The sequence below is a fragment of the Acanthopagrus latus genome, chromosome 5 (assembly GCF_904848185.1).
Source record: "Acanthopagrus latus isolate v.2019 chromosome 5, fAcaLat1.1, whole genome shotgun sequence".
Classification (NCBI taxonomy): domain Eukaryota; kingdom Metazoa; phylum Chordata; class Actinopteri; order Spariformes; family Sparidae; genus Acanthopagrus; species Acanthopagrus latus.
In genome coordinates, this window is record NC_051043.1 from 28,177,209 (window position 1) to 28,189,635 (window position 12,427).

The 12,427-nt window shown below is 43.4% G+C and overlaps 1 protein-coding gene across 1 annotated transcript; it reads right to left on the minus strand.

Annotated features, from left to right (window-relative positions):
• Positions 1-217: 217 nt before the first annotated feature.
• On the minus strand, positions 218-12,142 carry si:dkey-98f17.5 (uncharacterized protein LOC569123 homolog). The gene is made up of 12 exons (XM_037098950.1): positions 11,769-12,142; positions 9,940-10,051; positions 8,150-8,243; positions 7,303-7,357; positions 4,253-4,393; positions 4,005-4,165; positions 3,602-3,700; positions 2,384-2,529; positions 2,029-2,200; positions 1,822-1,934; positions 1,611-1,698; positions 218-1,440 (listed from the first exon to the last, which is right to left on the minus strand). The coding sequence occupies exons 1-12, from the start codon at positions 11,878-11,880 to the stop codon at positions 1,387-1,389; spliced, it is 1,347 nt and encodes a 448-aa protein (XP_036954845.1). The 5' UTR covers positions 11,881-12,142; the 3' UTR covers positions 218-1,386.
• Between the last annotated feature and the right edge of the window lie 285 nt (positions 12,143-12,427).

Genomic DNA, 12,427 nt, shown 5'->3' on the forward strand with positions numbered 1-12,427 from the left:
AAATTAATTCTTGACAGTTAATTCAATCGTGATGTAGTGTTATGTCACAAAATCGCAGAATTAATGTTGGGACTTCTGACGAGGCGTTTCAGGAGCAATGTTTTCTGCAGGAGACAGGAGCTTCCGTTGGTGTCTGGGCTTTGGCATTTTAAAGTTTCAAGACATTTAGTAATCACAAGATGTAATAATAATAATAATAATAATCAGGAGAGAAGAAGTCAGTAGAAAATGTTTAATAATCTTTTGAGGAAGAGACAGAGCATAGTTTGAGTTTCATTCTTTGAGTCGGAGTTAATAGAAAGTCATTGCTAGACAAAAGAGGGTTGAGTCTCGAGAAAGACAATAACTGGAAACATTACAGAGAATAGACAAATTCACATACAATGTATAAATGAAATATCTGGTAAAACAAAGCTTTTTTTTCCCTAAAGGCGAGGGAGCTAACACACACAGAAACACACAATACACACTGACAGTGTTCACAATAATATTGCAAACAGCCCAAATAGTTTTCTCTACAATATTTGGACAGAAAAAGCACCTCAGATACTAATAAATATGTCCACAAACACTGGAGTGAAGGCAGTATATGGTGATTAAGTCATAAAACTAGATTCAATGGACGACATGACGGGTTCAGTGCTCATTAACAACTAAGTCGGTGCAGCGACAGACTTCTTTTCTCACCTGCTTCACTATACTGTTGTATTTAAATCACAGCGGTTTCTGTAAATACTATCACGTGAGTTATATATGAACATATCTGACGTCTCTACACATCACACGACACAAACACAAGTTGAAGAGGAGGACAGAGACTCTTTGGAAGGAGGAGAAAGCTGGCAGCTCTGAATTGTGGGAAAATATTCGCCGAACTTTAATGCCCCGAGTGTCATATTGGTTATTGCGATATTGCAAACGTGAGACATTCTGGTGTCGTATGAAGACAACAAGACCGACTTCAGGACTCAACGGTCTCGACTACATGAGCTTTACAGAGGACATTGTAGAAAAACTGGCAGAAAAACAACTCATTATCATTTATAGTTTATAGAGATTAAGAAAAAAGTCCAGTTGTAAACACTTCTAGCATAAATCACTTCACATTATGAAATTTTGCTTTCATGAAATGACAAATCACAGTTACGATTTAAGGCACTTTCTTTTTTTTTCCAATTTTTGATCTTCATCTTTAATCTGAGATCTTGAGATGAAAAAACACTGGCAGTGATCCGAGCTACACCCGTCGGACTGAGAGGAGAAGAACCTGATTGACTGGCGGACGATCATCTGTTTAGAAAGTCCAGCTGGTTCCAATTTTCACAAAAAATCTTGAAGCAATGTGCCGACACGCACGTTTAATCTGTCTTCAGCTTATCCCGGCGGTCAGAGGTCGTATTCTGCTGCACACTGCTGCAGGTACCATTCATACAGCTTCCCCTGTGGAGTCAAAATGTCATTTAAATGTGCACTGAAGTTGTAATTATTTATATTTTCATGAAATCTAACCACATCTTTGACGCTGGTCATGTATAACCAGTGATGGAATGGATGTCAGATTTATATTTTGAGTACTGGTAGATTTAACTAATGTCCTTGAAGTGGCATACCTTCTTAGTTTTGACGATATCCTGGATATAATCGCTGTACTCTGCCATCGCCCTCTTCTCCTTCTTCGTCAGAGTCTTAGTCCCTCGGCTGAGAAGAAACAACATCACAACAACAATCATCTCCAGCTTGCATGAGAGAGAGAGGGTGTATATGTAGGTTTTGGTTCAGAGGGTGTGGATGTGTTGGGATGATATATTTTGTAATACTCACCCTGCAAAATATTTGGCCAGGAACAGCAGGAGGTAGCAAAAAGCCCCGAAAAAGATCACAAACACAACTTGTCCATCTTCTGGTATCCAGTCCCATATGTACATCACTATTCCCTGTGAGACACGTGTTGAACAGACAGAACAAAGTGTACACAAAAACAGAGAACAAAATGAGATTTTCTTCCTCGGCGTGACTCCCGGGACTTACCGTGCAGATGGAGACGGTCCGCGCCGTCCCTTCGCCCAGCAGCTCATCTAGTTGCTCTTTGGAGAGTGTGTGCACAATGAAACTGAGGATGAAGAGGGCAGGCAGGACAATACCCAGAGCGCCGCACAAGAACGAGTGAAGACGGACGCTTTTGTTGTAGCTCGCGTCTGCCCTGCGCGCACAAAAGAGGATATCTGCTTTTAATATCATATTTTCCACGGCGGGTAATATCTGGCGCCTCTTATCTCCTCCGTACACACATGATACGGGTTATTTGCTCTGAGGTGCCACCTGTCATTTTCTACCAGGGTAAATTAACTTCGGCAATAAATGAAACAGAGTAACACGAGCTCACCTGTCCTTCTCCAGTCTGCTGCTGATGGTGGAACAAATGAGGTCAGAGTCCTTCTCCAGCTGATCCAGAGTCTTCTGAACGGCCTGGTTGATGGTCTTCTCGATGGTCTGACACACCCCATCGATCTGGTTCACACACCGGCTCGGCTAAACGAGACAAAGCGCATCAATTTTTGGAATAACTGTGCCAGCACCAGTGCATCTTAAAAGAGGGATGGTCTGGAAACTTCCATGACAAATCCTGAGGGTGTTTTTTGACTGACAGCGGGAAGCGATGCTGCACTTGCTCAGCGAAAAATAAATTGGAGGTCAGGAGGGAGGGATGCACAAATCTACCGCGCGGAGTAGAGCTTTGCGGCTGTAGATCACAAGATGGTGCAGCAATAACTCAAGACCAGGGGCAGCCGGTGTCAAAGGTGGCTGATCAAATGTGATGGTTTACAGCCCCTCTTCCTCCCCAAACAGTGGATAACTCTCTCAGTCATCATACTGCAGAACAAATCATCCTGTTCCAGCCATCGAGACCCAACAGGAAACCTGAAGTGGGGAATTTACATTCAAGGGCAATCAATGACTGTTCAGCCCCAAGGATAGCAGAGAGCTTTAAATCCAGACTCCAGATCAGAGCTGGATCACTTAAAGGAAAAAAAAAAAGGATCTCCAGTCTGGTGACGAGGACACTCGGCATGATTCAGGGGCAGTTTCAGACGGTTATTGTTGTTTTCATTTAGTAAAGCATGAGCATTCTGACTTAAACTGCAGTACATAAGGTTTTTGCTTCACCGTATCGCTGTAAAGTAAATGTTAATGGGATGAGAAAAATTACACCATCTGCATTTAGATTGGCTCCCTACAAACCTCACTTTTAACTCCCAGGAAAATGAAGGCCGCCAGCCCGGCACCACTTCAGTCTGCTTTCCTGTCTCATTACAGACTAAATGAATGAATAAACTCGTGTTATTTCCTGAGTTGTTTGTTGGTTGCTGATACTCAGGAAAGCAGAAGCGGTTCAGTGGTGATTTTTCGAAAGCAGCGTCAGTAATGACACCAGGGGAGGAAAAGTTGTCTGCTCCCACTTTGAGTCTGAATCCAGATCCACCCTCTCTGGACTCGCTGACTGAGCCCTCGCAGGCTTCAGTCATACGTTCTCATGCCTGAATCTCATCCTGGCTAACCGGCCATCACATGAACAGACAGAAAAGAAAACAAGCAGTCTCACCTTCGATGGGTTGGGGATGTATATTGTCGGCATCTCAAAACCACACTTGTTGAGACCTGGACGGCGACACAGTTCCTGAACTATCTGCATCATCACCCTCTGCAGGCGTAACAAAACACAGGGGATTCATTTTAACTTGAACTTTTTAGATGAAAAAAGCCAAATATTAAGGAGGCATTCTGGTACTTTCAAACATGGTTACATGTTTTGTCAGACAAGTAGAACAACAACCTATCAGTAGCAAAAACAAGTGATTTAAGTGGATGTAACTCTGACCGTCAGTGTTACACACAAAGGATTAAATTATATCTTTTGCAGCTGTGTCACTGCTGCAGGATTTACTAGATTTACTACAAAGAAACATGTTTCCAGACTACCAGACTTCACCTTTAAGTGGACGTACCTGTCTGTCGGTTTCACTCCCAGCTTCATCTGCCTTGCTGAGGTAGAACAACAGCTTGTCTCCACATTTCTCACTCAGCTGCTCCACGATGTTGAGCGTGCGTTTGCAGAGCGCCTGACCCATCGGGTCGAAAAACACAAACACCAGGTCGGCCTGTTCTCCTGCAAAAAAAATGGAAATGAAACGTTCGTCCAGAGATCTCGACAGCCTCGGAGCAGATGGTTAGACTCGGAGCTGCAAAGACGTACCCAACCAGGTGATGGCGCTGTTCACGTTAAAGGGGTAGACCATGTCTCCGTCCACCAAACCGGGCGTGTCCACAAATGTCACCAGGCTGAACTTCTTCTGCTTGGAGGTGGAGATCTCAGCGGACAGATAGTCGGTAACACCTGGAAGACACAAACAACGTGTGTGTGCAGGTGCTTCCTTCAGGGAAGCTACAGATGTGATGAATAAAGAGTCGACTCCCCTGCAGGAAGCCGTCACCTCTAATGACTCCATCATTATGTACAACTGGGAGCCGCAGTGCAATCAATACTTGGAATATCAAGAACTCTTGTCATTTTTTGGGGGGGTGCTTGCAAGGCTGCATTTCCAAGAAAGTCATTTAATTGAATCACAACAAATATAAAGGGACGATCCGCGTCGAGAAATCCTGCAGCCACACCCTCGCTGATTAAACTTCTACTGAGACTCGTGATAACACTCGCCAAGGTCCGTCCTCTCTGAGCATACTGGTTGTCATGGTTACACACAACAGCTCTTCAACTGGCAGCTTTAGCACGTAGCGTGGGGACATAAAGCTAGCCAGTGAAGAACGACTGTGAGGCAACGCACTGTGAGGGTTACGGTACTCCGACACAACCGCCACACACGACTCCGAGCTTCAGAACAGGATCAGCATTTAGACCCACTACTCACGAAACAGACCCCACCCACACGCACCATCCCCATCCTCCCTCCACACACACACACACACACACACACACACACACACACACACACACACACACACCCTGGCTTGGGGATGACACTGAGCTGTTTCATAGGAGGAGGCAGGTGTTAACAGCCAGCACAAATCACATCCTTGTGCTGCAGCGAGCACGACCACTGCTGCTGTGGCACATTAGCATTCCCTTATGCTTCTCTTACATCAGCAATGCATCTTCCTCCGATCACGAGCCTTTCCCACGGTCCCGCAATAATCGTTGCACCACAGGTGACAGGAAATATTATCAAGATGCTTCACATAGATCACTACGAGGCTGCCGGTCTGTACTCAACCCAGTCAGGACTGTACAACATGCACATGCATGCATCCTTTGCAAAGAAAAGTAGCAGTTAGCTCATTTGAAAATAAGTGAATAAAACAGCCCTGATACAGACAAATTCCCAGTCCTCTGAGTCTCCTGAAAGGTGACGAGGAAACGTGAGCGATACTCGCCAATGGGTGCTAAGTTCCTCAAGTGACTGTAACTGAGACGGCAACACTGGAGGTCCTGTGAACGATGAAAAGGGCAAAGGCTCTAATAATGCTGCATCGACTGCACGACTAAAAAAGAACTTGTTGGACTAAACAGGTCAAACGAGACGCATTGCGAGCATATCTCAAGAAAAACGCAAAGAGACAACGCAGCCTGAAATCTCACGATGACTCAGAGGACCTGTGACGAAAAAACTGTCACAATTCCCGTGAAGCGTGTAGTCAAACTCTTGACAACAGGTTGATGAGGAAGACAGAGTTAAACATGCTTCATGTAAGTCTCAAACAAGATTAAAAATTCTCTCCTGGTGTCTCCCAAAGGAGACCACACTGTATAATCAGCAGCTACTCCCACATAAGGATACTGTATATGGTGCTGTTTTCTGATGAGTCATCCTCATGAGCCGCTGTGACAGGTAAACAAATGCCTGATATAGAGTATTTCCTGAGGGCGGCGGTGAAATAAAAAGGCTCCTTGTATTCCGGCAGCAGCAGATCGTTGGTGCTGCAGGCCTGCAGAGCTGCTCCGGTCTGGGCTGTGCCGTCTCTAATGGCTGTGACATTTCTCAGCAGCTCCTCCACTGCACTGCTGTCGATGGGGCGTGTGACTCACACGCCATACCGTGAGCGCTCCGGTCCGCACCCAGTGAACCCTCACTCTGTGCACGCTCACTGTCAACGCACACACATACATTAACTGCCCTCCTCTCCCCTCCCCCCTCCTCTTCCACGCTGACGCTCCCACTCAGACGGCAGGCACACCCAGACTTTCTGCATGACCACCTCAACATCAGGAGGCTTCAGAGAGCTGAGACCAAATGTGCTGCTGATTGCGTCTCCCTCTGTGAGAGTAATCTCCTCTCACGTATCTCAGACAACACAATGTAACAAGAATGGGGGGGGAGAGAGTGGTCTGGTCTGATTTATAAAAAAAAAAAAAAAGCTCTGACTCAGTGTTGAGTCATCAAGGTGAAGCACCTGAAGTTGACATCAAACCACTAAAGATAATCCCGACCCGTCACAACTAGAACCATTAAATAACTTGCACATTTTCTGTTCATTCTACAGATGAAACTATTTTTTTTTTTTTTTTTTTTGCCCGATCCGAAACAGAAACACTCAACTTTCTGTTTTCAAAACTTGAATCTCTAACGTTCACTTCGATTAACTTTAAGAGTTTCCAGCGGTCGGAAATATAACCTCAAATCTCAGAGGAGCTGATCTGCCTGCAGCTCATGATCACACTCACCTCCTGCTCACTCTCACTAACGCAGCCTCTCCCTGCTTTTCCACCTAATTCGAGTTAAACACCCTCTCTGTTTGCTCTGTGGTGGTTGTTTCTATCATGACGCCAGCGGAGGAAAAAACAAAATCAATACAAAACACAATCTTCTGCTTTTGTCCATTGCACACACTTCAAAAGTGACTTCATTCATTTGACATTTTAGGCATCACGGTAAAGAGTTAAAGAGAATGTGCACAAAGACTGCAGTGCTGATCGTGTCATCCTACAGAGCAAATAATACTTTATGCAGTGTCAGCATCAAATACGTAGAAAACTCCTCTAATATGTGAGATGTTTACAAATGTTTCCGTAATGTGACGCATCAGAATATATACGGTGAAAACTCTGCATGCAGAAACCACATCGACAAATAATGACTCGTCCAGGAAGATGAGAATGGATTATTTGAAGGAATAATCACAGACGAGAGGAACAGAGTCTCAATATCACCACATTTTCAGTTCAAACATGCTTTCAACAGTGCACTTTTTAGGAAGCCATTACGAGTCACTGATGAAGAGGAGGCTTACCTTTGAACTCAAGCAGTGGTCGAAAGTGAGGGTAGAGATGTAAGGTTGCATTTCCCTGAGAAAGATTTAAAAGTGACATTGTGAGAAACAACCTGACGAGACAAAGATGAATCTGCAGTTTGCTACAACAGAGTCGTCTCTCTTCTCAGCACTTCGTACCCGAGTCTCACACCAAGCAGCTGTGCTGCAGCTCGGTACGCTCTCGCGCTAAGCTTTTCCCGTACACAGTAGATAATCCATCCATTCTGCAGTTCACAGTGCAAATATATTATTCATCTTCATCACCTTCACCACAGCAGGATATGATCAGAGAGGCAGAGGAAACGGATGAGGGAAGATGGAGAGACAGGTGTCTCCCGAGCCCGTTTATATGCTGCAAAGATGCCTGTGTGTGTGTGTGTGTGTGTGTGTGTGTGTGTGTGTGTGTGTCTATACAACAAAGCCCCTCATTGGAGCAGCATGCAGAATGAGAAATCACCACTGACTGAGGGAGTGCCCTCCAATACGAGCTGACGTCCAACATATCGTCTTCATCAGCCTCTGCGACGCGCTGCAGCTTCAGTTCAAGTTAATTTACTTAAAGGAGACGTTTACTAAGTTGTGGCCAGAATCTTTGTTTAAAAACATTATGAAAAAAATTAATTATAAACAGAGGAAGCAAAAGTGTTGCTGTTATGTCAAAGACGTTTGTGTGTGCTGTGCTGCAGAAATGTCTACTGAAGTGAGATGTAATACCAGTTTGCACCGACAGGAGGCGATAGTGTGACGGCTCCTGTAGTGTCAGCGTGCAGATATACGCAACGTCAGCTGGACGTAGTTATCACGACTGTCTTGTGAAGCATCTTACCGTCAGTGATTCTCTCTTGCGACCACTTGTGATGAACGTGAATCCCTGCGTTTCGATGGCAACGCCTGTTTTCTGAATGTGCTCTTCAGCGTACCTACGATGAAAACAACGACAGGCGGGTTACACCAGTAAGGCTACGATTATTTCAACTAGGGCTGCATAAATGAATCCAAAAATAATCAAAACGCACTGCGGCTAAGTGCAATAATCAAAATGCAAGACGCAGAAATCTTTTGATAGAAGACAAAACGTGTGATAAACTGCATTCTAATGAAGTACTGTGGTGCTGCAGAGATGAGCTGCCCTGTAAACTTTGTTCTCTAGATGCAAGAAAACAAGATATAAGGTCACATCATCACAATTTTACTACTTTTTCTAGTGATAGTAGAGTAACAGATCTTCATTCTCGCTAATTTTGAATCATATTGCAATTACAATATTTGTCAAAATAACCATTTTACGCAGGATCATTTTCACAATTTATCTTTGAGGATGTTTAGGTCCCGGTTGAACACAAATATTTTACATATTTTTACAAATCACTGAAAGTTTGGTTAAAAAAAATTTTAAAAATCATTTTTCTACCCAGCGATATTAAACTTAGCAGCGGAAAATCTAGTATTTCACATTTGAGAGGCTAGAACAAGTCCCTGGCTCATGTGATATCCAAAATTTGATATCACGATATTGTTCCGCCCAAATATTGTGATAGACAATATTATCGTTGCTCGAACTAATCGTCCTGCTAACGGCACAGACAACATGTTTCAAATCTGAAATATCAGCAAACTGGGGAGCTGCTGTTCTCAGAAACTAAGTCCTCCATGTGATATACGCTAAGCCGCTGTGTGATCGCCTCTACGTCAGGCCGATTAAAGCGTAGCAGCCTCCCAAAATAAGGTCTTTTCAAAATAAAAGCCTGAAGATGCTACAAAAGCTGTTTGTCATTTCTGGATTAACAGCTGAGGATGTTAGATAATAAACTGCACTGTGAAATACGATTAACATGTTAAAAATGTGCAGACAGCTTCAAAAACATCATCTCATCTTGTCTGAGCTGATTTATCCGATTCCAATATTGTTAATCCGAACAATGAAGACGAGCGCTTCCTCTCAAGTGTTGCCGTACACAAAACGCTCAAGTCAGCGAGTGCAGAGAGTCTAACTCATCCCATATTTCCATCCCTGTTGACTCTCACTCACACAGCAGCACAACAACAAAACAGAAAACACCTCCGGCCTCGGGGCGAACAGCGACTGTGAGACAGCTGAGCTCTTCATGAAGGAGGTTTCAAAACACATTCCTGAAGCAGCCGAGAGCCACAATTCAATAATAACAGAATTTATGACCCTTCAAAAACAGAACAGGAGAGATGTGTAATAAATAACAACAATTTTCAACCCCGGCTGCTTTAACTTTCTGCTTCCTCTAAGAAGTGAACGACTGTTGCTTTTCTTTCAAGGCTGTTTTAAAGCTAACTCCTAGTGACAGAGACATTTTATATTTCATACAAATGATTAAATGATCGCAGGAAGAAAATAACATCTGCAGCAAACTGAGCTGTTTAAAAACAGGCTGGTGGTCCAGGTTGTATTAGGCCACTGTGGAAACAACACAACAATTAGCAATAACTGAGATTAATTGACAGAAATGTTGTTTACATGACGTTATGATTAAGTATAAGCGACCTGGGACGGCACCTGAACGCTCAAATAAAGGGACCGGGTTTAAAAAAATATCAGAATTCTCCCTCAACAAGAAAAAAAAAAAGAAAAAAAGATTGTGTTACCAGTTGATGAAGGAACTCTTCCCTGCAGAGTGGTTACCCATTATCATCACAATGATCTTCTTTCTGGGAGGCAGCAGCCGCACTCCAAGACTGCTGGCGATCTTCACCAGGCCTGAAAACACACACACACACACACACACACACACACACACACACACACACACACACACACACAGTTAGCAGGTACGTATTAATCATCACCATGTAACACTTAAAATCAGCTGTGAAATAAAATACAAATACACAACAGCCAAAATCACCAAAAGAGATTCAATACTTGTGTTGTTTCCAATGAACTTAAGTGGGATCTACAGGAAATATCAACAGAGAGCTGATTTTCTATTTTAATGTTTTTTTAGAGTTATTTCTATTATTTAATTCATGCAGGGAAGGTGAGGATGGAGTTAAACCACCGCCGAGGAGCCGCTGAGCAGCAGCGTTTGTAATCAGTGATGTGACCAGAGAAGAGATTAAATAAAAATGTACAAAAAGTTAAATTATTCAACTATTTGGAAAGTAATTTTACATGTTGAGGCTTAATTTTAAAAAAGGGTGTATTTATGTTTTTTGTTCACAATTAAAAAGGGAAAACGTCTAAAAAATATTCTCCTATCAGCTCATACACAAACACAAACATACAAACTTCTCAATTCATCCACGACTTTATGAAACACATTGTTTTGTTTTTGCTGTGATGCAGATTAAAAAGGTACAAATACTGAAATCCCATTTAAACCCACTGAGATCAGGCATTTTGTGCACAATGGGAAAGTGTAAACTCTGCAGGTTTCTATTACTTTGGACCCGGGTGAGGACGCTAAATTCTGCCTCTCGAACTGATGATGCAAAAACAAACATCCAGTGGTGAAAAAAGGACTTTGGGATGTGAAATATTAAGGACGTTTCATCACTGGACACGGTGTTGGAGGTGGAGGCCTGTTCATTCCTACGAAGGTAAAAAAGTCTGAGGACTTCCTGGAGATGAAAACACCGACTGACTTGAAGGGGATAAAACAATTTAATTGTGGATCTTTCAGAATAAAATTAGACCAAATGGCTCAAATTATGACTGTGAAACGAGTCGCGTCTCGGGGTCTGTGATGTTTGACAGACGTGTCTTTCACAATGGATCTATTGTTGGTTTCTGTATCGTGACTTAAAAAGTACTATTTTTTGTTTTGCAAACCTTGTGCTGTAAGAGATAAATAAATGTACCCTGTACATATCGTTGATCGGCTGATAATATCAGCCAGGTGATATATCGGTCGGGCTCAAATCGTAAGTGGAGCTCAGGAATCTACAACAATCCTCCACCTTTATTATTATCCCTGCAGGGAAGCAGCTCCTGTGTTTAACCAGAATTAACTAACACACTGTGACGACAAAGACAGGGAACATGTTGAAGGCCACTCCTTTAAGTGCAAAGTATCCCCACACACACACACACACAGTGAAGTCCACAGTACACAACAGGATTATTGTTGAAGTCACAACATGAATCAAAGTAAAGAAAACCATAAAACCAGGGAGACGTGAGGCCCTGCAGCAGTTTTCACTTTGCATGAGTGTCTGTTTGTAGGTAAAGTGAGATAAAGGCGCTGCAGCCCTGCAGAGGAGCCACACCAGCCCTCAATGTCATGTGTGTGACACTGACAGACAGCTGCTGCAGACCTCCTCCTCCTCCTCCTCCTCCTCCTCCACCAGCTTCATTTCAGGCTTCAGTCCACCACAAACTTCACACTGACTCAACCGCTAACTTACATAAGAACTGCAACTACCCGAACTGTACGGCTGGCACTGATCGATCCACCGATCTATCGATTATTTACCGTTCTCGGTGTCCACATACAGGCTGTGGCATTCCTTCAGTATCCTCTCACTCGGGGTGGTGATCGCAGACTCCAGCGGGTTTGCCACCGAGCGGGGCTTTCTGCCCGACATTGTCCGACCAGCAGCAGCCACCAGCCACGACCCGCCGCCGCTCTGCTGTTTCCTCCTGCAGCGGGGGAAGACTTTCAGTGTTGCACAAGGACGCTCCCGGTGTCCGGCCGCGCGGATGACGAGCGCCCCCCTGCGGCCAGACAGTGACGTCACACCAGGGACGGACACGCTGCTCAAACGTGTTTTCTGAAATGTTGCATTCTGTGAAATGTGTTTTTTAAACTGATGAAGTGTTTTGGGAATTGTTGTGTTTTGTGTATTTTTGTTGTGTTTTCTGAAATGTTGCATTCTGTGAAATGTGTTTTTTAAACTGATGAAGTGTTTTGGGAATTGTTGTGTTTTGTGTATTTTTTTGTGTTTTGTGAAATGTTGTTTTTTTAAATGATGCATTTTGTGAAATGTTGTGTTTTGTGTATTTTTGTTGTGTTTTCTGAAATGTTGCATTTTGTGAAATGTTGTGTTTTCTGAAATGTTGCATTTTGTGAAATGTTGTGTTTTGTGAAATGTTGTGTTTGGTGTATTTTTGTTATGTTTTGTGAATTGTGTT

Bases quoted from the DNA above. Each gene is read 5' to 3' on its own strand.
- si:dkey-98f17.5 (XM_037098950.1), bottom strand. From the start codon at position 11,880: ATGTCGGGCAGAAAGCCCCGCTCGGTGGCAAACCCGCTGGAGTCTGCG. The intron at 7,358-8,149 runs GTAAGATGCTTC...AATCTTTCTCAG, and splicing joins GCAAGAGAGAATCACTGACG to GGAAATGCAACCTTACATCT. The intron at 2,530-3,601 runs GTGAGACTGCTT...TGTCTCGTTTAG, and splicing joins ACATCCCCAACCCATCGAAG to CCGAGCCGGTGTGTGAACCA.